Source organism: Salvelinus sp. IW2-2015, linkage group LG19, assembly GCF_002910315.2.
Source record: "Salvelinus sp. IW2-2015 linkage group LG19, ASM291031v2, whole genome shotgun sequence".
Lineage (NCBI taxonomy): Eukaryota > Metazoa > Chordata > Actinopteri > Salmoniformes > Salmonidae > Salvelinus > Salvelinus sp. IW2-2015.
This window is the reverse complement of record NC_036859.1, coordinates 36,074,877-36,100,464: the sequence shown is the minus strand read 5'-3', so window position 1 is coordinate 36,100,464 and position 25,588 is coordinate 36,074,877. Positions and strand designations below refer to the sequence as shown.

The following is a 25,588-nucleotide window of genomic DNA, read 5'->3' as shown; positions in this document are numbered from 1 at the left end:
GTTGGTAAGATATTCAACAGTCCATGTTGATGAGATATCAACAGTCCATGTTGGTGAGATATTCAACAGTCCATGTTGATGAGATATTCAACAGTCCATGTTAGGTGAAAAAGATATTCAACAGTCCATGTTGGTCAGTGAACTTCTTTTTTTGCTTCCACTCATTTGTACTTATTTTCTTTCCTACCCTATTCCACTCCCCATTTTTCTCTCTCTCTCTCCCTTCTCCTTTCTCTCTGTCTCTTTCTACTCCCACCCCCCCCTCCCACCTCTCTTCTTCTCACCCTTTACTCTCTGTCTACAGGAGAGGTATGTGCAGCCCGTGGTTGCTGTTAAGCTGTTGCTGAACAAGGAGGACTACAACACGGAGCTGACCATTGAATGCCGGATTGAGGGATCCGACCTGCGCAACAACGACGACCGAGACAAGTTCCTGGGCCGCGTCACCTTCCGAGTCACAGTCAAAGAGTAGTGAGGAGGAGGCTAGTGTGGAGAAATGTGGTTCTTACTCCTCGAGGAAGATTCCTGGTAGAATATGATGGGCCTAATTCCAAACCAATCCCTCCACCCTCAGTCCATATACTAGGCGAGGGACATTCAAATCTGGTATTTTTCACATCACCTTGGTAGTTCATTGATTGGCCAGATAATCTACTCACCTGTTGTTACAGTTCAGTCTCTAGTTAGGCGGGATGGGAAATGATTAAAACCAGCAGTTCTCTGAACCCTGAATCCCGGATTTGAATACCCTTCTCTTAGGCTCTTGTTGACTCCATCTTGTATTTCTGATAGGGTTGGATATGTGTAAGCATAGCAAGAGTGGCTAGATGAAGCAATTATATCATAGCTGATGCATATCCATTCCTTTCAGATCTACAGTGCATCACACCCAAAAAGGGCCTAGGCTAGTGCCTACAAATGTAGGATCTGTCTTTCGTTGCTGAGGATTTAGCAGGAAATGTAAACAAAGGCTTCTAAAGTTTGTCATTTCCACTTTGAAATTTCCGACTTGATTTGCCCTAACGAAAAATGTATCCAGCCGTACAAAAATGTCCATGAATTATAATCCACATAATAAATCACATTTCCTGTTGCTGCAGGATTATCTTCCTGCTATAGCAAACTGGCTCAAATTAAGATCCTACATCTGTGATGGTAGGGGGTGCGAGATCGGTGTGCGATTGGATCAAAGGATAGGGTAGTGATGTCATCAATTTTCAACTATCTCCTGGAAAAAAGTGTTAATCGTGCCAAATTTAATGGAACATCTAGTTCCCTTGTTTACTTCTATGTTTACTCTAGTACAGGCCTGGGCAACTCCAGTCCTCGGGGGCCTGATTGGTGGTCACACTTTTGCCCCTGACTCCAATAATCACCTAATCATGATGTTCAGTTAAAAATGAAATTAGTTTAAATCAGGTGTGTTTGCTAGGGATGGGGGGAAAAGTGTGACATCAATCAGGCCCGCGAGGACTGGAGTTGCCCAGGCCTGTACTAGAGTAAACAGTACGTATAACATAGTATGACATCATATTTGTCTTCTCTTTCATTATGTCATTCTAGCAGGAGTCTTTTCTTGACTCACCAACCTAACGGCCATCAGACCCTTCTATTAGTCCGCTTTTGTTGTCTGACCCGGTGCTCTAGTGTTGACCTAGGCTCAGATCTTATCTTCTATTCAGATGGTCTAGATTGGAGCTTAGATGTGGTAAACTGAACCTAGATCAGGGCTTAGTGCCAAGGGTTGGATCAACTGTCAGGAGCTAGCCTCAATCAGTATTTAACCATCAGTCATCTACTGTCAATACAACCATGTTTAAAGTTGACCTTCTCATCTAAAAACAGAACAAATAATTATTCCTCAACATCGAGTCAACCCCAGTGAAACACTGTCAAACCCAGATGCCCTCTACAATTACATGTAATTTAGAATCCTTTTCCTCTTTGGACCACAATTTGAACCGCGTCATATTGTAATAGGGAACTGTAGATAGGTGTGTGTGTGTGGTGTGGTCTTACCACAACCCAGTGGTGTGCCGTCTGTCCGGCTGCATGTCTGTTTACTCTACCCCTTACCTCACCACTGTAATAGCCAATGTGGATGAGGTGAGTTATCCTCCCTCCTCCCCTATCCACACACACACACACACCACACACACACACACACACACACACACACACACACACACACACACACCACACACCACACACACACCACACACACACACACACACACCACACCACACACACACCACCCACACACACACACACACCCACACACACACACACACACACCACACACACACACACACACACACACACACACACACACACACACCTCTACATCACATTCATTCATATGCACCTCACACACACAAAAGCGATTGGAGACCTGCGAGGAAGCGCTGTGTAAATGCAATACATTGTATCTATGTACTGTATATGCCTATCTTTGGGTGGAAAGCGTGTCTGTTTGTCTCTTACTCTCAAGTCTATCCCTCCCTCTGTCTTTCTCAATGTATATATTTAATGGAGTCACACAGTATTTTTTTTCTGTCACAGAACACAATGTCTAAGCACTGTAAAGAAGAAACTATATAAAACAAAGATTTACAGGACATGGATCATATTCAAAGCTATGTTACGGTCTAAAATGGAATCCTGAAGGAACAACTTGTTATCATCTGCATGATGCCGCAACAATTGTGGATTAAAAGGTGATTTTGGAGAAGAAAAAACAAATGGTGTCTTATCTCTTATGTGTCGTTATGTAATGATTGTCAAGGTTACACAGAACCCAAACCAGCTGCGCGCATGCGGTGTAGTCAGCCTGCCCGTCATAATGACCACAAGTAGCTTGTGGTATTCTACCTTTGCCACAAGAGGGCAGCAGCATTAAGGCAGACAGATCCGTTGAATGAAGGGTCATTCTTGCCTTGCTTTAATGACGTCTTCCAGCAATTAATTCACTTTTCCTGTTGAAAAGCGATATCCCAAGTATAAATACGGTAAAGTACATACGCACACTAAAAGGCAGCAGCTAATGGRGATCCATAATAAACACAAATACAAAAGGGTAAAAAACTTTACATTTTTAGCAAAAAGGTTGTTTTTTAGAAACTGCAAACTTCAAGGAATAGGACATTCAAGGAGTTGTCAGATGTGATGTCATCAGCCTCCTCATTGCTTGAGGAACAATAGAGAACAAAAGAGGAAAGGCCCCTCCTCCACYTGTGATGTCATGAGGATACCTGTGATACCTATTGAGATGTACCTTTTGTTAATAAGTACATCAGGTGTTCAATGAGGTAAAAAGGAGACTGGAGTATTTTATTTAAATATTTTTTTTATTTAACCTTTATTTATCTATTTATCAGTTAAGAACAAATTYKTATTTACAATGACGGCCTACCTTTGGGATGGTGCTATCCAGTAGTGATATATATATCATAGTAGTAGCCTAATGGTTTGCACTCAAGCAATAATTGTGTTTAAGCACCCATTTTCATGAGTAGTAGATMATATGCATCAGCTTAAATTAAAGGAGCTTGATTTGCAATTAACTAATTACTTTGATTACCGTAAATAAACGGTGATCTTTATTCTCTACCTTTTTGCCCCTTGTGCTGTCTGTGCCTAACAATGTTGTGCTGCTACTGTGTTGTTGTCATGTTGCTACCATGTTGGTCTCTCTTTATGTAGTGTTGTGGTGTCTCTCTTGTCGTGATGTGTGTTTTGTCCTACATTATTATATTATTATTATAATATATTTTTTGCCCCTATCCTTATATAGTAGGCTTACAGTATGTTCAAAGGCTGATGCAAGGATGTGATCAGAACAACATAGAAATTTAGGAACAATATGGGGGACAGTGGAGGCTCCTCACAGGAGGAAGGGGAGGACCATCCTACTCAATGATTTTCAGAAATAAAAAAATAATAAAACATTAAAATACACTAAATATATTCACGTCACCAGTGGAGGCTGCTGAAGGGAGGACGGCTCATAATAATGGCCCCGAACGGAGCAAATGGAATGGCATTAAATACATGGAAACCATGTGTTTGATGTATTTTATGCCATTCCACTGATTCCGCTACAGCCAATACCAAGAGCCCGTCCTCCCCAATTAAGGTGCCACCAACCTCCTGTGATTAAAACACACTTTTTTTGCAATGAAGGACTACAGTTGTCTGTAGGGTAGCACCATGGTGTAGCCAGAGGACAACTATGTTCTGTCCTCCTTTGGCTACATTGACTTCAATAAAAAACCTAGGAGGCTTGTGATCCTCACTCCCTTCCATAGACCTACATGGTAATTATGACAACTTCTGGAGGATGTTCTCCAACCAATCAAAGCTTTTGTAATATGAACTAACATGTTGTCCATCCAATCAAAGTATCGGAGAATTAACCTAGTACTACACACGTGTGATTTAGAAGCTTGGTGAGTTGGTGACATTGTTGGAGAGATTGAGATGGTGAATAGTGATGATAGTTGAGCATTTTGTAGGATGTCATTCAATTCAAATGAGGTTATTCAAACTGTAGGAGATGAAGGAGGGAGATTATATATTGTTTTCTAGGTTTTAGAACTTTATTTTTGGCTGATGAACCATGATTGGCTGAGGGACAATGATTGGCTGAGGGACAATGATTGGCTGGGTAACAATGATTGGCTAGGGAACAATGATTGCCTGGGTAACAATGATTGGCTGGGGAACAATGCTTGTGCGCAATTGACAGGGGAATGACAGGGGAAACTTGTTTGAACCTGTCTGAAAGCTGTCATATTTTGGTTCACTTATGCCCTAAAATACATTTGTTAATATAGGCAAAATATTCTATAAAATAAATACATAACAATGTGCTGCATTCCTTGCCTTCTTTTTCGATAGAATAAATAAAACAAGGTTGGGTGAATAACTTGAAAAATTTAATACATAAGCATCATAATAAATACATAAATAAAAAAATGCGCACATATATAAAAAAAAAAGTTTGGCTATTTCAACCTTGTAATAATTAATTTTCTTATTTTCTACATTGTAGCATAACAAGTGAAGACACAAAAACTATGAAATAACACATATGGAATCATGTAGTAACTAAAAAAGTGTTAAACAAATCAAAATCTATTTTATATTTGAGATTCTTCAAAGTAGCCACCATTGAATCAAGGTAATGAGTTCATGTTTTCATATTTTTCTGTGAGTTGGATTGGACACTGAGGTAGGCCACAGTACGCAAGCTAACGTTATATTCCTTTCTATTAATCACAACATTTAATGACAACAAATCAGATGCCTAGTGGGCTTATAAACAACATGATTTTGTGAATTTGAATGAAATAAATAGTTATAATGATGATGGTGAGAGCTCATTAACATAGCGCAGTTTTTCAGCATCCTCGCAAAATTGGAATTTGCTCCCCAGTCCCTAAATAAAATCATCGAATGTACCAGGCACTCAGCCACTACCGATCGCTGTCTATGGTTCTGAAATTGCGACGTCTTTGCGGCTACCAGAGATGACCAGTTTACAGAGAAGTTTAGAGTGCAGTGATGCGTCCTATAAGGAGCATTGTTGGCAAATCTGATGGCCAAATGGTAAAGAACATCTAGCCGCTCGAGAGCACCCTTACCTGACGAACTATAAATTACGTCTCCGTAATCCAAGTCTGGATTTAACTTTAGCCTGCAGCTTTGATATGTGCTGAGAGAAGGACAGTACTGAGAGAAGGACATAACCTGAGCGGAAACCAGATTGCATACCAGAGAGAATACTATACACATCAAGAAAGCCAGTCAGTTGATTATTGACAAGTTTTTCCAACACTTTTGATAAACAGGGCAAAATAGAAATAGGCCTATAACAGTTAGGATCAGATTGATCTCCCCCTTTAAATAAAGGACGAACCGTGGCTGCCTTCCAAGCAATGGAAACCTCCCCAGAAAGGAGAGACAGGATAAAAAGGTCAGAGATAAGCTTGGCGATGATAGAGGCAGCAACCTTAAAGAAGAAATAGTCTAAACCATCTGACCCAAATGCTTTTTTGGGGTCAAGTTTAAGGAGCTCCTTTAGCACCTCGGACTCAGTGACCGCCTGCAGGAAGAAAGCGTTGGGGATAGTTGTGTTAGAAGGGGTGGGAGATGAGGAAATGTTGGATGGGCAGGGAGGCATGGCTGAGTCAAATAGGAATCCTGACTTAATGAAGTGGTGATTAAGAACATTTCGCCAAATGCAATTCTTGAGTTGGAGTAACTCTGCAAGATCACAGTCGAACCAGGGGCTGAACCTGTTTTTAATTCTCATTTTCTTTATGGGGTCGTGTTTGTTAACAATACCACTGAWATATCAAAAAGAATGTCCAAGAATCTTCGACAGAGCTGATTCTATACCATTTTACAGAGGCCTGTTCATGTAGGAAGACTTGGTCATTAAAGTTTTTAGCAAGCGTCTATGACAAATCAGGACAGGTCGTTTCACTGAGCAGCCATTACGAACACAGGCTGTAAAACAGTGATCACTTAGGTCATTACAGCAAACACGAGACTGATACCTATCAGGATTAGTTGTGAGGATAACATCGAGGAGAGTAGCCTTTTCTGGGTGTTTGGAGTCATACTTTGTGGGATTGGTAATAATCTGAGAAAGATTTAGGGAGTCCCATTGCTTTAGGACTTGGTCAGGTGGTTTAAGCATGTCCCAGTTTAGGTCACCTAGCAGGACAAAGTCAGACTTAGTGTCAGGGGCCAGGATAGAGCTTAGGGCAGGTAGGGTACAGACTGGTGCTGATGGAGGACAGTAGCACCCAGCAACAGTCAACAAAGAGCTATTTCAAAGTTTAATGCTTAACACCAGCAAATCAAATTGTTTGGGGACAGACTTGGTGGAGACAACCGAGCACCGAAGGTGATCATTGGTAAAGATTGCCACTCCCCCACCTTTGGAAGATCTGTCTTGACAAAAAAGGTTATAACCAGAGAGTTTAACATCAGTATTCAAAACATTCTTCCTTAACCACGTCTCAGTAATGACCAACACATCTGGATTGGAGCTGTGAACCCACACTTTCAATTGATCCATTTTAGGTAATAAGCTTCTAGTGTTAACATGCAGAAAACTCAGGCTTTTATGAGAGCAGAAAACAGTGAAGCAGATATCAGAGCACAAGTCAGAATTGGGGCTAGCAACAATAAATGGGCCAGGATGTACATGTACATTTCCAGATATCATCAACAGTAATACAATCAAGGCACGGCATAGGACAGGGAGAGCTCTGCAGTGCTGATTTATGACATCTGAATGTGCATCAGATAAGAGACAAGAGAGTCAGAGTCCCGAGTGTGGGAACAAACATAGTCTGTCCCACGGTTGGGTAAAGAAAGTTTGTAGTCAACAAAGCATACTGGAGTCATGAGGCAAATAGCAAAATGCACAAGATWAAAAAATATACATATAACAACTTGGGGCTAGCCACAKTGCGTATGTGCTGGAGGCGAGCGATACCTCGGGAGAGAGGGGGAGTGTGGTGGGGGTACCTGTACCAGACAGGGGGAGATAGTCCAGGGCAGACTCTGAACAGATCGCCAGGTGGAATCCAAGCAGCAGGCAACGGGAGTAGGTGTAACACCCACTTGGGAGAATACTTTCTTTCTGGAGTCAGATTTCTTGTAGAAAATGCCAGTTGATAGTCTTTGAACAGCAGGTGGGGGCTTCAAAGACTCCTGCCACTTGTTGGGCCCAAAGGCCTCGACACCTTTCACTTCACACCTCAGTGCTAATTGAAGTTGTATCTGGTCTGTCCTAGCAAGCCTGGCACCCTTAACTCAGCATTCAGTCCCCATAAAGTAAAATACATCATTGTAATGTACTTTATTTTWAATTTATTTTWAATTTTCTTCTTGGCTTTCAAAATAGCATCAGACCAAACACTAGTCACTCAGTTCCAGGTTGGATGGTGTCCTCAGGTCTCTGCTGTTTGTTTGCTAGAGCACCCTCCGTATAGCTTGGAAAAAGAACCTTGGTAGCAGTAATCTCTCCGGTTAATTTTGGCCAAAATTAGGTTGTAGGACGCTACCTTCCACAGCGAAGGCCATGCTGTGGAGGGTAGCATCCTGCATATATACCTGCCGAAAAATTCAAAGTTTATCTTACTCCAAATCTATCCTTTTGTAAAAAATATGTTGAAAAATTTGAGAGCTCACATGCAGCTGTCTCTCTCTCTCTTTCACCACTCTTATCAAAATAGATGCACAGTCTGTTTACTTTGTGAATTCTGAGTTTAACTTCATGGATAAACTTGTTGTCACTGCTGTAATGGAATGTATCTGTTATTTGTGTTTACATCTAAGTCCCCTCCTGTTCCCTGATTAATAGGTGTGACCACTCCCCTCCACTACCAGTGTCAACTCTCTCCTGACATGAACTAAAACCATGTCTCATGTGCTCTTTCATCCACTGGCGCATTGAATGTTTCCTCTCCAAGCACTGTGAGTAGCCGTGTCAATTTTCTCTCATTACTGTATGTAGAGTCAATCACATATACCAACACAATATAGAATTCCACAAAGAAGACAGAGGCTACTGGAGATCTTCTGAACACTGGAAGAGACCAATGCGCAGCGTTCTTTGAGTTCCACATACTTTAATAACGAAGTGAAACTTTGACAGGACAAAAACAATAAAGAATACAACGACCGAACAGCTTCAATGTGCAAACTACCTGCACACAAACAAAGAACAAGATCCCACACAGAAGGAGGGAAAAGGGCTGCCTAAGTATGATGCCCAATCAGAGACAACGATAGACAGCTGCCTCTGATTGGGAACCACACTCGGGCAGAAACAAAGAAATGCAAAACATAGAAATAAAGAACATAGAATGCCCACCCAAATCACACCCCGACCAAACCAAATAGAGACATAAAAAGGCTCTCTAAGGTCAGGGCGTGACAGCTGTAAATCGAAAGGAGTCGATGTGTTCTGAAAGATTAGACCTTGAGGATTATAATAAATACCCATTTGATGTCATACAAGCAAACCAGACACCCATGAGTCCAAATGTGCACTTCACATTTCCATGTCATAAAACTCATGTAATGTCATTTACAGTGTCAACGTTTATGATCGTTATGTTTGATCCACAGTTACAAGGATGAGATATGTTATACCCTGGGTTGTCCTGAACACAATGAGCCCATGTTTGTCATATTGTGAAGAAAATTTGCTGGGAAAATGTACTTGAAAGCACTCATGACTCCATTCTATGAGCATCACAATTACAATCTGTTTGTCTGAAGTATGTGTATGTGTGGGGTACAGAGATGAGTTAGTCATTCAAAAATCATGTTAAACACTATTATTGCACACAGAGTCCATGCCACATATTACGTGACTTGTTTTTACTCCTGAACTTATTTTGGCTTGCCATAACAAATGGCTTGAATACTTATTGACTTAAAACATTTCAGCTTTTTTTTATTTTTTTTTATTAATTTGTAAAAATTTCGACAAACATAATTCCACTTTGGCATTATAAGGTATTGTGTGTAGGTCAGTGACACAAAATCTCAATGAAAGCCATTTTAAATTCAGGCGGTAACACAAAATGTGGAAAAAGTCATAAGGGTGTGAATACTTTCTGAAACCACTGTGGGCTAATTTCCATGAGTGTAAGGGGTTAAAATAATTTGTCTTTGATGGTCTTTTAAACAAGGTTTGTCGTTTGCCTATCCCGTGGGTCTCCTATCCATCCTTCTCAATTTTTCAAGTCACCAGCTTTCACTGATGGAGGATAATGTCATGATCAGAAAAGCTTGAATTTCTGATCAATCAGGAAAATCCCTGCAACTGGCTRTGCTATGTTTAACTGTAGGATCCAACAGGTTGTGGCAACGTTTTTAGGGTGCGCTGCCCTTCACCACCATTACCTGTCAATACCTGAGTCTCACTCTTTAACAGATAATCTCTCTGCTTTTAGCTCTAGTAACTTCGTCTAGCTTCGTCACTCCCTTAACAGCCCTTAAACCATGCCCTTGGAACATCGTCTCTGCATCAAGAVAGCCAAACGTCAGGGATGTCCCCTCCGCCCATTCTGTTTCACTCCAAAACTGATTTGTAAACTAAAAACACACTGTTTTCTCTTAATACATCTCTTGCTCTGCCTCCATCTCTCTTTCATCCTGTGTTTATTCCTCTCCAGTAGACTATTGAACTTTTCACCTACACAAACATTCCTAATGATCTATCAAGTTTGAGCTCTATTTTCCCCACACATTTTTTTCAGTAGCTAAACACCATTTTGTAAGGAACAGTAGTGTAGATATCGTCCTGAGGCTTCCCTTTAGGTCCTTGGAGATTAGAGGTTGATTTCAGTACTTTGGCGGTAAGGCCGATTATCTTCTTATCAGCTAAGAGTAGCACACTGAAATCTGCCCTGGGCCGCACRGTCTGCTTGTGATCTCTACCTAATGGGATTACTGCGGTCAATTTTTGTAGGTTTCACTCAAGACTGCCGCAGTGCTTTCCACGGGAGTTAACATGTACCCTGGACTACAATGAGGTGAGCCGAACTCGTCATACTCGTATTCGYAATTGTATCCGTTTTATCACACTTGATTCTCATAATCGGATTTACTTGTWATCGGAAAAACTGGAAGTGCGCTTTAAAAGCCTTTAAGCCCATACCCAGGGCTCTTCGACCAATTCGCACTTGCAACAATTTTTTGGCGCTGTGCGACTTTACATTTTATTTTGGGAGCCCCGTGCAACAAAAACATGATTAAAAAAAACTAAATATGACTCTTCTCTTCACTGCTCAAACAACACAGGCTCAAACAAGACAGGCTGATAGATTGTTTACAATTCATAACCAATCGTAATGCTACAAATGTGTAAATGTAGCTAATTAAACCAATCACACACCAGGCACAGGCCAGGCACATAATCAATACCTTTTTCGCAMAAACTTTCCCTCAGAACTGTGCTGCCGCTTTCTGTCAGCTAAGTATTGGCATTGGCTAGCAAGCTAGCTAGCAAGAACAACAACAGTAAAACGGGGCTGAATTTAAGCTTTCTTTAACAAACAAAAAAAAAGAATGATGAAAATGATCAACCACAACCAGAAGAAGATGATGTTGAGGACACTGTCGGAGATGCTGCTTCTACCGATCCACATAACTTAAGTCAAAAGCACATAAAGTGCATCGGGGCAGGTGCGGGAGGGTCATCACTAGGTCTACCACCAGGCAGCCGTATTTGACAGGCAACAGGTGGCAGCCCAAGCCGGKCCASAGCATAGCTGTAGGGGTGCTGAGGGTGCTGCAGCACCCCCTGACAAATGGAAATAAAATAAAACGTATATAATAAAGGCCTTTATTACTCCTGTATGAGCGGAGAAGAACACTCGTCAACAGAGCGGAGAAAAATACTCCTCAGCACCCCCCTCCGCCCCCTCAACAAAAATGATCTGCAGCACCTATCCTAAACCTTAGCCCTAAACGCAAGTAGAATTATTAGCAACAATTTACATCAAAGAAATGTATTAGTTATTGTGAAAGGAGACTAAACATTTATTTCATTATCCAAGTATCAGTTCACAGTCAGCATGTTGCCTGGTTACAACAACAATATTATTACATAGTTTAGTATTATTATTATTACTACTATTTCCTGTTAGCTCATTGCAGTAATGGATAACAGTTTATAGTTTGCAGTTGCACAACAAAGCTCATGTTTTAATTACCGTTTGCAGTCACACTTTTGAATACAATTATTAAACATTGTTTTTATTCAAATGTATTGTCCACTGATGTGTTCTACATCATCAAGKTAACAACTGGTGATTAAGGATGATAGGATAGTCATTTGCAGTAAAARAAATAATAAMAATTCTGGTGCTCCTACATTTTGTCTGGTGCTCCTACATTTTGTCTGGTGCTCCTTACTTTCTGAAATTAGGAGCACCAGTGCTACGAATAAAAACAGGTAATTTAGAACCCTGCCTATACCTCAGATGCGCAATCCAATCGTTGCAGTGGGCTTAAACCTGCCCGTTTCTTTTCAGACAGCTGAACTAGTTTAGTTATTTAGAACACACATCGCTTCACACTGTCTGACATGAGAGTGATGCGTGCTGGCATCTGAAAAGGCCTTTTTTTCTGATCACGGTAATTATCATAATCATATTCGGATAATTCTCCATATCCGTTACGATACTCGTTTTGTCCAAATACACAGTACACCCCTAGTTCTGAGGTCGATAGGCACTGTGGGAACAAGGGGATCTTTTCATGTTCATGAGGCGTATTGCTTAACATGCTGACCACATCGCTCGTGTTACGTGGGCTCACGTCGCACATTTTTTTTCTTCACATACATGTTATTCCATCATTTCATCCAAACTGTTCGCGCGTCAACGAGCGTCTGCGTAGCCAGGCGCTAAAATAGAACTTGGTTCTATTTTTGACGCTTGACGCACACTGCAAGTCCCGCCTCTCCCATCTCCTGATTGGTTTTTAGGAGCATTTACCCACGTGGATGATTGAAAGATGAATGGCGGTCCACACCAGTCCAGTTGGTGGTGGTAATGCACCTTAAAGTTGGTTGCCAACCGCCATATAAGGTCTACAGAAGAAGAAGACTGAAGGAGGAGAGATTACTAGAAACTAACTAGTTTTCCCTTTTTATCTGTGAATTAATTGTCGGAGAAGAGAACACACGATTTTGTGTGACTCAAAATGGATCAGAATTCTACAAAGATCCAGAAAAAAAGGACCATATGCATTTCAGGTCCTTTCAGGTAAGTTCGTTTTGATATTTCAGCCTGGGTGTCCTGACTGCGTCTGGTGTGGATGGACAAAATAAACATGCGCGTGATGGTGGACGCACACCTGGTCTAGACAGCATGTACATCTTATGTTCAGCTGTTTGATTCCTAATGCAGCAACTTGAGCGAAATGAATGAAAAGTGCTTTTCACAAGAACAAACACACACACACAGGAACACACATGCACAAGTACAATAGTGAATTACCATTGGAGGTAGTAATAAAAAACAAAAGCTTTAAAAGACATATTTTTATTCAAATAATTCAAGATTGATGCAAGTCCCTGATAAATGACTGACATTCCTACAGTAGCATATGTAATGTTTTCCTCTCAAATTATATTTACAAGTATGTTTATGATATTTATATTCATAGTATAATATAATAAAGTTAGTCAATTTAAAGTTATATAATAATCATATATTATTATTATATGAAATAACTCTTAGCCCTGAGACAACAAACAAGGGAACTGTGATTTTCTTTGTTAAAAGTTTTGAAAGCTAGCTAGCTAACTAGATTCTAACTTTAGATTTGTACACGTATCTCGAACTTCAGACAAATCACATGAATGGAAGCATGGGGGGAGGGACAAATAGATATTCCTGGTACAGGAACACATTTTTGGCCTAGCCCGACTCCTCTCAATGTTCAATCTTCGAATATAGAATCCGACTGGATTTTCTCTACATTCCTCTCTCCTGAGAAACCAGGGCATAGAACCTTCACAGCCCAACGAGAGTTGAGCATTCATCCAGTCTTGACTAGCACCTAATCTGTGGATTTCTCCCCTGTCAATGCATAGGTATACATATTTATATTAAAAAAACAACACCGTTTTAAAATAAAACTAGATGCTAGATTGGAAAGTCCATCTGCTTGGAAATTTAGTGATCGACTAAAGGTAAGTCATTATAGGTACAGTGGGGAGAACAAGTATTTGATACACTGCCGATTTTGCAGGATTTCCTACTTACAAAGCATGTAGAGGTCTGTAATTTTTTATCATAGGTACACTTCAACTGTGAGAGACGGAATCTAAAACAAAAATCCAGAAAATCACATTGTATGATTTGTAAGTAATTAATTTGCATTTTATTACATGACATAAGTATTTGATCACCTACCAACCAGTAAGAATTCCGGCTCTCACAGACCTGTAGGCAAGCAGCTTGGTGAGAAGGCAACAACTGTTGGCGCATTTATTCGAAAATGGAAGAAGTTCAAGATGACGGTCAATCACTTCGGTCACGGGGCTCCATGCAAGATCTCACCTCGTGGGGCATCAATGATCATGAGGAAGGTGAGGGATCAGCCCAGAACTACACGGCAGGACCTGGTCAGGACCTGAAGAGAGCTGGGACCACAGTCTCAAAGAAAACCATTAGTAACACACTACGCCGTCATGGATTAAAATCCTGCAGCGCACGCAAGGTCCCCTGCTCAAGCCAGCGCATGTCCAGGCCCGTCTGAAGTTTGCCAATGACCATCTGGATGATCCAGAGGAGGAATGGGAGAAGGTCATGTGGTCTGATGAGACAAAAATTTAGTTTTTTGGTCTAAACTCCACTCGCCGTGTTTGGAGGAAGAAGAAGGATGAGTACAACCCAAGAACACCATCCCAACCGTGAAGCATGGAGGTGGAAACATCATTCTTTGGGGATGCTTTTCTGCAAAGGGGACAGGACGACTGCACCGTATTGAGGGGAGGATGGATGGGGCCATGTATCGCGAGATCTTGGCCAACAACCTCCTTCCCTCAGTAAGAGCATTGAAGATGGGTCGTGGCTGGGTCTTCCAGCATGACAACGACCCGAAACACACAGCCAGGGCAACTAAGGAGTGGCTCCGTAAGAAGCATCTCAAGGTCCTGGAATGGCCTAGCCAGTCTCCAGACCTGAACCCAATAGAAAATCTTTGGAGGGAGCTGAAAGTCCGTATTGCCCAGCGACAGCCCGAAACCTGAAGGATCTGGAGAAGGTCTGTATGGAGGAGTGGGCCAAAATCCCTGCTACAGTGTGTGCAAACCTAGTCAAGAACTACAGGAAACGTATGATCTCTGTAATTGCTAACAAAGGTTTCTGTACCAAATATTAAGTTCTGCTTTTCTGATGTATCAAATACTAATGTCAAGCAATAAAATGCAAATGAATTACTTAAAAATCATACAATGTGATTTTCTGGATTTTTGTTTTAGATTCCGTCTCTCACAGTTGAAGTGTACCTATGATAAAAATTACAGACCTCTACATGCTTTGTAAGTAGGAAAACCTGCAAAATCGGCAGTGTATCAAATACTTGTTCTCCCCACTGTAAGTAAATCTCTGCCACATTTTGTTTTTAAATAACTTCTGATGGTAGAAATATTATTGATTAGCTTTTGATCGCTTCCAGGTGGAATTTCTATAAAGGTGATGTGTCCATACAGACATTGATCTCTTGAAATATTTGACCAAAAAAAGGTATCACCTCTGCCTTTCGAGAGACAAAATGAATCTTGGTGTGGGGGACGGGGACGGGACGGGGACGGGGACGGGGAAGGGGACGGGGACGGTGACGGGACAGGGACGGGGACGGGACGGGGACGGGGACGAGACCGGGACGGGGACGGGGGGTGTTGAAAAAACGTGGCCTCTATCAAATTCAATTAATGGAACACAATCAAGAATGAGATCCCAACCATATTCCCAAACTAGTAAATTCAGCATACCGTGCTCCATTGTGGCCAATGCCTAGGTTTCAGGCCTAGGGCTAGCACTGCAGTCTACATACATACATCTTTCGGATGCGAGCTGTATGTAAACAGAGGCCTGTGTTTATCCATTAATCATAAAAAAAATGTTTTATCCACAATATGAATTTGTTATATTTTAATCTTACGACCCCGGTTGGCCAGAAGAGCACTAAACATCACGAGAAACATCTGGGAGTAGCTGCAATCTGAAGAGACTACCAATACCAATCTTGGTAAAGCCACCTTTACTCTCCTATGTGTTCGGAAGCTCAGGGAACTTTCAACACATATTACTAAAATCAATGTCAATCGACCCAGTCCAGTGAAGAATACCTCATCTCTGTCTCCTGCTGTTCTCCGGTGCATTGTGTTCAATTATTTCTGTGTGTAATGTTTTACAAGAATTTTACAGAACATGAGCGAATCAGTTGATGTATTGGTGCCATGTTTTGGTGTATATGTGTGCCAGGTTTGACTGCTCACAGCAATGTGCACGTGCCAGACTTCCCCTCCCCGTCATCCCCCCCAGCACACTCTTTCCTGTTGGGGTCGTTCAGCTCGTCAAACAGGTTCGTATCGATCATCTCCTGTTGCCACGGAATGGCCACGGCTCCCGTGCCAATCTCCTTGAAGAACTTCTCATCGTTGGCGTCGAACACAATGCCCTTGATCTCGGAGAACTCAGCAATGTCGCCAGTGTCCTTGGCATAGACCACGTTGGGCTTGGGCACCCAAGGGGGGTCGATCAAACCAGCCTCCAGACGAGGAAAGTTGATGGACTTGAACCACTCGTGCTTACGGGGGTCCTCACCTCCTCCCCTGTGGAGGAAAGTTTGTTGACACATCCGTATGAGCATCATACTGACAGGTGAAGGCTAACTAGCTAACTAGGCTAATGTCACAGATAACTCAGCAAGAAATACAGTTGAACAAACAAACTTAAATACTGTGTACCAAAAAATGAATTCAACCAGTTGTTTGCAGAGTACATCGGATACTTTTGATACTGCTCTTGATCAATTGTAATCTAGGTAGTTGACTGACAACTGAGTTGAACATCTATGTTGCATCAGCATGCTAGCCAACAACAGGTTTGGGGTCAATTTCATTATAATTCCTGTCTATTCAGAAAGTACGCTAACATTCACATTCCAATTCTCTGCCATGCTTTTCAATGAGGAAAATGTAGAATTGTAATTTGGTTTATTTTCTGAATTGACCGTAATTGAAAAATGAATGCTATTATGCCAGCTATGGTGAGCTACCTGACTTGATAGGGCTGTTTCTTCATAAATGACAACATCAGTAGAGAAGAGATAATTGTTATGATTGYGTATATTAAATGGTAGCCTGGACAGCTGATTYTCTTACTTGCAGCCCAGGCGTTCATCAGTCTTCTTCTTGAGGAACTCCTGGATGATGGCCTTGGTGGGCGCGTCAAAGTTCTTGTGTTCCCATGGGGGTTCCTCTTTGCAGATGCGCCGTTGCACCTCCTCCTTCTCCACCTTCTGCTTCCCGGATTCGGGACCTTTGAATGGGGTGTAGGCAGCCACCATCTCGTAAATACTGCAGCCCAGCGCCCACCAGTCGACCGATGTCCTGTAGGGAACTTCGTTCAGGATCTCAGGGGCCATGTACGCTCCGGTTCCAGCCTGGGACGGTGTAGAGGAGGAGAGATTCAGGAAGAATGGAAGCAAGATGGAGACAATTAGAGGACAACTCATCATCGTACAGTATGTTTGAAATATCAGCTCATTTGTTCCTGTCATGATATCAGATCCATCACATGGCATGGTTCACATGGTTTTAGAAGTGATTTTAACCCTCCTTACAGTTCCTTCTCTACTGTATCTGTTTCCTGTTTCTCAAAAGTCAACATTTCTCTTGACAGATAATGAGAGCATGCCGATGCCAGTTATAATGGGTTATCGGAAATCCACATGAGGATGGAACAGCCTGGGTGATATTCTACTTGCCAAGGGTCTGTACCATGAAATATGATTAGACAAAAATTATGTTTTAGTGTTAGTTTGGCACGTTTGGCACATTTTCTACTAGCCTGGTCTAAGAAGTACTAGCCTCGGGCTAGGGAAGGTGAAACCAGGTGAGACCTAGTGAGGCTGAGACCAGGAACATAAGGTTAGGCTGGATCTTAGGAATGACTATAAAGGGACAGAGATAGAGGCAAAGGGAAGAAGAGGGCTTATATAAAACAGGACATGGCTATGAACACAGCCATGTGTGACAGGAAGAAGAGGGCTTATATAAAACAGGACATGGCTTTGAACACAGCCATGTGTGACAGGAAGAAGAGGGCTTGTATAAAACAGGACATGGCTTTGAACACAGCCATGTGTGACAGGAAGAAGAGGGCTTACATAAAACAGGACATGGCTATGAACACAGCCATGTGATGTTTTATATAAGCCCTCTATTTCCTGTCTCTCTCTCTCTGCCCCTCTCTAGTCCCTCCTATGCTCCTTCCTGACTTCAGCCATAGCATGGGACAAGTAGCTTAATGCTAATGCTAATCTCTCTCTCTCTCCTGTCAAGAGTCATGTGCACATCCAGGGTGACGTACCTCTCCTTCTGCTTCCATAAAGGATGTCCATCTATGGACTCTAGTGAGCGACCACATGCACCATATACTGTAAGACACACACACACACACACACACACACACACACACACACACACACACGTGTACATCTATATGTATAACCATGCACAAGTATAGCATTACAAATGTGCTTAGCAATACGTCCTGGAGAGCCCTGTGGCCCTGTATTCTAGAGGACGACACTACCACAGCACTGCACATTGGACCTATAGCATGAATTCAAGAGCTTTTCACCTTGGTTGACTGGTATCAGGCTTCTATTTAAGCAATAAGGCCCRRGGGGGTGTGGTATATGGCCAATATACCACGGCTAAGGGCTATTGTTCTTACGCACGACTCAACACGGAGTCTCTGGTACCAGGTGTCTATTTAAGCAATAAGGCCCGAGGCGGTGTGGTATATGACCAATATACCACGGGGCTGTTGTTCTTATGCACGACTCAACACGGAGTCTCTGGTACCAGGTGTCTATTAGCTTTTATTCTGCATGAGCTAAAGCAGGACTGCTTGCCAGGTTTCTACTTTTACACAAAAATGGACATGCCACTCCCATCTTTCGGTTGACTTTTGACCCGCGCTTAATTGCTAACCACATTGAAAACAACTTTCCAAAAGAGGACAGCGATGGACTACTTACTCCCTGTGACTGGTCAAATCAAAGMTCTCYAAACACCTGATTGGTCCAGCCATTGGCCAAACAGCTGGGGCAAACTTTGGCCTCTAATTCCTCAAACTTTTTTGTAGATCTAAGGCCTCACTAAATACACTGCATAGTCAAGAAATTGTAAGTAGACCATCAAAATGGTCTAGTTCATTAATACACACAAACTGTGCCTAAGGTTAACCTGGTTTTGCTAGTCTGATCAGGGGACTGATTTGTGTAATGCCTGCTAAGTAAGAGGCTTACCAGGCCAAAGCCAGCCAAGCCTATGGGGGGTTAGTCAAGGCTCCCCGGTCTGCCGAGGAGGACCAGAGAAGAGCTCTGGATAATGAGCTTACTGGGCTTCTACAGAGCCTGCATCTTACTCTTCATTGACCTGTAGAGATGCCCCAATCTGTAAAACTCTGTGACAAATCATTTGACTGAAAAGCTAATGGTTGACTGGTTCACAGGATTGATAAACATACACACAGCATCTTAAGAACTAGTACAGGCAGAAGTCTTCCGAAGATGCATTTTTCATCAAGTATCAGTCAAAACACCCAGGTAACAACACAATTAACACAATTAGCCTTGTCATCCCTGATTGAAATGGTTGACTTAACCAAGGGAGATGCTTCTAAACTATCCGTTTCTCTGGTTCGTTGACTTGCAAACTCCTGTCCTGTGTCTTTGATTGGTCAGATTGGTTTTGATGACCTCATTTTTTTGTATCCTGGTTGTGCAAACAGACACCCCACAAAGAGACCTTATAATAGATCATTCTATAGTCTCAAGAGGCTACATAAATCTTGCCTATCTTTATATTGCACAAAGGTGCTGTACCCATGAGTTTACGCAGTATCCAAGGAGTTTAGGGGCTGAACATGATAATACCCTTTTCACTGTAGAGGACACCCCTGACACACCAAACCCAACCCCCAACTCTACTTACAATGCCCCCAAAATGGTCGTCCTATAGTCGTCTGGGATACAATAACCACCCACTAAGGATAAAATCGGTTATATCAAGGATGGGCAAATGACAATTTCCAAATAAATATTTTTTTTAAATGGGGGGGGGGATACACTAAATGAAATTTTGACATGTGGTTTGTGCATCAGCAGGTTTTTTTATTGTTATGTCAGTCACTGATAGTCACTCAATTAGCATATGTCAGCAAAACATTTTTAGATTGGTAAATTAGTCTGGCCAGCTATCTTGTAGTAATCATGGTCGAATTACCATCTGAGGGGCACCCATTGATTTTGTTTGTCACTCTCTCTCAAAGTTATGAGTAGAATTGCAGGAAATGAGCTGTAAAATGGCAAATGTTTCTCTCTGGCCCATGGCAAAATGAGTAGAATTGCATGAAATGTGTTATAAAATGGGTAAAGCTTCTCTATGCCTCATGGCAAAATGTGTAGCATTACAGGATTTGTTTTATTCTCTCCTCTGTCAAGAGGGGGGGCTAAAATGTTTTGCTCACAAGGTGAGGAGGGCCCCCTAACAAAATGTAACTTAAGGCCCCCCAAAAGGCTAGGGCCGGCTCTGACTGCATCTGTAGGTACTGATGTGAGTACGCAGACCCGCAAGCCCCTCATGATGAGTTCWGATTTTTCGTGGTCCAATCAAAGTTGCCCATCCCTGGTGTAGATCAATGATTTATATGTACACTAGATGACTGAAGGGGCACTGTTTTGAAGCCACCGTGCCTCCATCTTGCGCATCCCTGGGTTATATAATGGAGGCAGAGACTCCTCTTGGACAGATCCTGAACGATCCAGTAATCCCTCCAGATTTACAGCAAAAGCTTCAGAGACAGAGAGAGGGTCCAGAGAATATATATATGAGACTCTGAGGTCAAAAGTCATCAACCCTAACCCTAGCCCCATCATCTAATAGGCAGGTATAGGACAATACCATGTCATAAACTCACCCACTCCCTCCCATATTAAGTTACTCCTCATTTTTTTAGTGAGACATAGCACGTCGCTTCTGATCCCATATAAAACCCTTCAGCCTGGCTTTTTGACCTAAAGCTGTTGCTGATACATCATTGCCAATTCACCAGAAAATGCATTAGAAGCCACAGGCACTTTTAACCATCCAAATTGTCACACTATGATGAAAAGGTCAATTCTGGAAGCTTGCTATCAGATCGCAACCATAAAGGAACCGTATTGCCTTCATTGTCATGACATCATCATCATCTCTTCATACTCATTCTCCACCATCCCTACTGCTCCCGACTTTCGATAGTTTMCCAAAGCCACAGTCAACTACAAGTTTTTGAAAATCCAACTTCAACAGGCTTACCTTCTGGGAGATGGTCTTTCCAGCAGGTAGCTCCACGGCCAGACCCAGATCAGAGAGTCGGCACTGGCCAAAGCTGTCCAGCAGCACGTTCTCTGGCTTCATGTCACGATATATGATATCCATTTCATGCAGATGAAGAATGCCTGTGCAGATCTGCGCTGTGTAGTAGATGATGCGTGCCATCTCAATACCCTTGGTCTTCTCACTGACGTAATAGATGTGGTACCTGAGGTCACCGCCGTTCATCAGGGTCATGACAAGGCACAGGTGGGTCTTGGTGTCATAGGCGTAGGCCAGGTTGACAAGAAACAGGCTGTTGACCTTTTCCAGGATCTGCTTCTCCAGCAGGGCCATCTTCTCACCATGTTTCTTCTTCAGGCGCTTCTTGCACAGCTTCTTGGAGGCATACATCTGGCCTGTGTTCTTCACCTGTACAGCACATACCTGGACAGAGGGAGACCGTGGGTTAGAAGGACTCTTGAATACGTCAGCAGAGTTCCTTAAGGGCTGGATAAAGGGCACCTTGTGACACTCAGATTTGATACTGACACATGACGCTTGAACAGGGAGACATTTGGGGTCTCATCTTGTAGAACAACTTGATAATGATACAAGCTTGAAAGTATGCATAGAGTAGTAGCGTGTGACGAAACTGATTCTGTACTTTAGGAATTAAGAACCGTGGGTTATCTCTTGTGGGGGATTAATGAGAGATTAGCTCTTTGCAAGTTAACTGAGGTGTACTTTGTACTGATAGTCGCTACATCAGTGAAACTATGGGAACGACTACATGGGATTAATCATTGATTCTGTGCATAATTCTTTATTTTGTGAATTGTCCTGTTGCCACACATTTGTTTTACATTCATTAAAGAGATAATATTGCAGAGACATATTACTGACATGTAGTCATTTTGCCAGTGTTGCAAAGACAAGATGCTGCTGTATTGGTTTCTGCATGCTTACCTCTCCGAAACCTCCCTTACCCAGAGTTCTGAACTCATAAAAGGTTTTATCACTGATGGGCTGCTTCTCGTACTCCTTCCACTGCAGGAATTTGTCAAAGAAGGGGCTAGTTTGGTAATCCGTGAAGGGCTTGTCTTTCAGAAACTCCCGTGTGGCTTCCTTCACCTTGACATTCATCACTTCGTCAAAGTCATTGTCCGTCACTGCCTTACACTTGTCGGCTACCTCCCCGGTGAGGTAGGTCAGAAAGTTATTGGAGTCGGCCTTGCAAAACTTTTTCATCATGTTCGCCCTCTGCTTGTCCTTGTCAGCGCCTTCTGCCAGATCCCAGTCATTCAGCTCGTCCAGGTACTCAGTGGCATTGATGTACTCTGGGGTAGCAGCCAGGAACTGCCGGAAGAACTTCTTGCCGATTGGCTGTCTCTCACAGAGCGACTCAAAGTTCTTATCAATGGTAGTCCGGATGGTGGCACACTGCTCGGCTGGGGGCAGTGACAAACTCCGACGACGCTTTTTCATCTCCTTGTCGTCGCCACCCTGGGCTTTCAGGTAGGCCGTGTTGGCCACCAGGTTATCCAATCCCCCCATGTCACACATCTTGGTGGCTTTATCTGGTCTGTCCCCCCTACGTGACTGGGTTCTTCAGCAGTTCCTTAGGATCCCTTACTCTGTGCAGTGTGTTTCTGAGTGTGCGTGTCTGTGTGAGTGTGCAACTCGCTCCAAAGACTGGACGCGAATGAGCGGCAACAACACACGTACCTGCAGACCTAAGACACACCCAGTAATTACTCCTTTAGAATTAAATACCTGGGAGGGATTTTGGCTTAAGGATCTTTGTGTTGTCTATTCGCAGATGCTGTTCACGGAAAGGGAACTGTAAGAAGGTTCTCTCCTAAGAGGCTTTATGGCTCGCTATTTTTGGCCCGGTGTCGACCTGTGACTATTGGAGGCTCATTGGGTTCTGTTGACTAAACACTTAGGTTGAGATGATGAGAAGAGAGAAGAGCACATACTCATACAACACATATACTCATACAACACATATACTCACTCAAACATACCCTCATACCTTTTGTTTTCATTATTACAAACCCCAAATTATTGAAAACAATTACATCTACAATTCCCATCTACTATGAAGTCCTAGAGGTCTCTGAAGCACTCAGATTAGCCGGTATAGATTTTATTGGATTATGGGGCCGAGCCGTAAATTGGCAGATAACTTGTTGATATATATCAAATCAAATCAAATGTATTTATAAAGCCCTTCTTACATCAGCTGATATCTCAAAGTGCTGTACAGAAACCCAGCCTAAAACCCCAATGCAGGTGTAGAAGCACGGTGGCTAGGAAAAACTCCCATGAAAGGCCAGAACCTAGGAAGAAACCTAGAGAGGAACCAGGCTATGAGGGGTGGCCAGTCCTCTTCTGGCTGTGCCGGGTCAAGCTTTATCCCATGTCTGAATGGTTTCTGAACATTTGATGAACAAGTTGTTTTTTTGCATAATTCAGATATAACTGATTCATGCATTATGCTGCATGCGCCTGAATGTTTGTAAACGTAAGACAACGCTTAGAGGTTGGAGGTTATTGGAGGCTGGACAAGTGGTAAATTTGCCTTACGTTGGCTCCCGAGTGGCGCAGCGGTCTAAGGCACTGCATCTCAGTGCAAGAGGTGTCACTGCAGTCCCTGGTTTGAATTCAGGCTGCGTCACACTACGACACTTTTATATACCAAGTCCTAGACTGTTTTCTAATGATAATCATGAACGTTGAGTTGATGAACGAGATCTTTCCCAGTGGGAGCGGCTCACAATTGGCCCAGCGTCGTCCGGGTTTGGCCGGGGTAGGCCGTCATTGTCAATAAAAATGTGTTCTTAACTGACTTGCCTTGTTTAAATAAAAGTTCAATAAAAAAAATGAAAGAGTTGTAAGCAGTCGAGTAAACAATGATCTCACAGTGAGCCAGGGCCCAGTTTCCCAAAAGCATATTAAGGCTAAGTTCATCGTTAGAACCATAAGAACTCTCTCTCTCAATTAAATTTCAATTTAATGGGCTTTATTGGCATGGGAATCATATGTTTACATTGCCAAAGCAAGTTAAATAGATGTTTAAAAAGTGGGGAAAAAAATAAAATACAATTAACATTACACTCTCAAATGTTCAGGACTGATTGCTGAGTTAAGGCTGCCAGGCTTGATAGGACAGACCAGATACAACACACCTACTCCCGTTGCATGCTGCTTGGATTCCACTTGGTGATCTGTTCACTGTCTGCCCTATCTGGTGCTGTCTGCCCTGTCTGGTACAGGTACCCCCACTACACTCCCCCCTCTCTCCCAAGCTTTCACTTGGTGATCTGTTCACTGTCTGCCCTATCTGGTACAGGTACCCCCACTACACTCCCCCCAAGCTTTCACTTGCCTCCAGCACACACACACACAGATTTTTATTTTACCTTTATTTAACTTGGAAAGTCAGTTAAGAACAAATTATTATTTACAATGACAGCCTAGGAACAGTAGGTTTAACTGCCTTGTTCAGGGGCAGAATGAAAGATTTTTACCTTGTCAGTTCAGGGATTCGATCTAGCAATCTTTCGGTTACTGGTCCAACGCTCTAACCACTAGTCTACCTGCCTCCCCACACTAGTCTACCTGCCRCCCCCCACCTGCTGCCCCGGCAAGTGACTCTGAACTTACAATGGCTAGCCCCAAGTAGTTATATATTWWAWWWWWTTCTTGTGCATTTTGCTATTTGCCTCATGACTCCTGCTTGCTTTGTTGACTATGAACTTTCTTGTTTACCCAACCGTGGGACAGACTATGTTTGTTCCCAGAATCCGGACTCTGACTCTCTATTGGTTACAGACTTTTGGCCTCCCATCCTATTCTTACCACCTCATGCCGGCTTTGTAGTTCATGTGGTTTGGTAAGAAGAATGCCCCTCTCCCCACAAGTGGGATTACTGCCTCTGAGGTAGTCTGAGGTAGTCACCTCATACAAGTACTTGGGAGTATGGCTAGACGGTACACTGTCCTTCTCTCAGCACATATCAAAGCTGCAGGCTAAAGTTAAATCTAGACTTGGTTTCTTCTATCGTAATCGCTCCTCTTTCACCCAAGCTGCCAAAATAACCCTGATTCTGATGACCATCCTACCCATGCTAAATTACGAAGACATAATTTATAGATCAGCAGGAAAGGGTGCTCTCGAGTGGCTAGATGTTCTTTACCATTCGGCCATCAGATTTGTCAACAATGCTCCTTATAGGACACATCACTGCACTCTATACTCCTCTGTAAACTGGTCATCTCTGTATACCCATCGCAAGACCCACTGGATGATGCTTATTTATAAAACCCTCTTAGGCCTCACTCCCCCCTATCTGAGATATCTACTGCAGCCCTCATCCTCCACATACAACMCCCGTTCTGCCAGTCACATTCTTTTAAAAGGCCCCAAAGCACACAC

The 25,588-nt window shown here is 42.6% G+C and overlaps 2 protein-coding genes across 2 annotated transcripts in view; one reads left to right on the top strand and one right to left on the bottom strand.

The window, feature by feature from the left end:
- LOC111978896 (sodium/potassium-transporting ATPase subunit beta-3-like) overlaps positions 1 to 1,072 on the top strand; it is a 26,505-nt gene extending 25,433 nt beyond the window's left edge. Inside the window, exon 7 of the mRNA XM_024009144.2 lies at positions 305 to 1,072. Within this exon, the coding sequence (XP_023864912.1) occupies positions 305 to 472 (168 nt within the window). The 3' untranslated portion in view covers positions 473 to 1,072. The remainder of the gene's footprint in view (positions 1 to 304) is intronic.
- Positions 1,073 to 13,069: 11,997 nt separating this feature from the next.
- Positions 13,070 to 24,873, bottom strand: LOC111979008 (rhodopsin kinase grk7a-like). The gene is made up of 4 exons (XM_024009279.2): positions 22,115 to 24,873; positions 21,149 to 21,592; positions 16,940 to 17,220; positions 13,070 to 16,387 (listed from the first exon to the last, which is right to left on the bottom strand). The coding sequence occupies exons 1-4, from the start codon at positions 22,709 to 22,711 to the stop codon at positions 16,048 to 16,050; spliced, it is 1,662 nt and encodes a 553-aa protein (XP_023865047.1). The 5' UTR covers positions 22,712 to 24,873; the 3' UTR covers positions 13,070 to 16,047.
- Between the last annotated feature and the right edge of the window lie 715 nt (positions 24,874 to 25,588).

What these genes read in the sequence shown, in the direction of transcription:
- LOC111979008 (XM_024009279.2), bottom strand. Translation starts at nt 22,711, where the DNA reads ATGTGTGACATGGGGGGATTGGATAACCTGGTGGCCAACACGGCCTAC. An exon ending in GTAAGGGAGGTTTCGGAGAG is followed by an intron (nt 21,593 to 22,114) that starts GTAAGCATGCAG and finishes CCCTCTGTCCAG; the next exon opens with GTATGTGCTGTACAGGTGAA. An exon ending in GAAAGACCATCTCCCAGAAG is followed by an intron (nt 17,221 to 21,148) that starts GTAAGCCTGTTG and finishes ACACCGTCCCAG; the next exon opens with GCTGGAACCGGAGCGTACAT.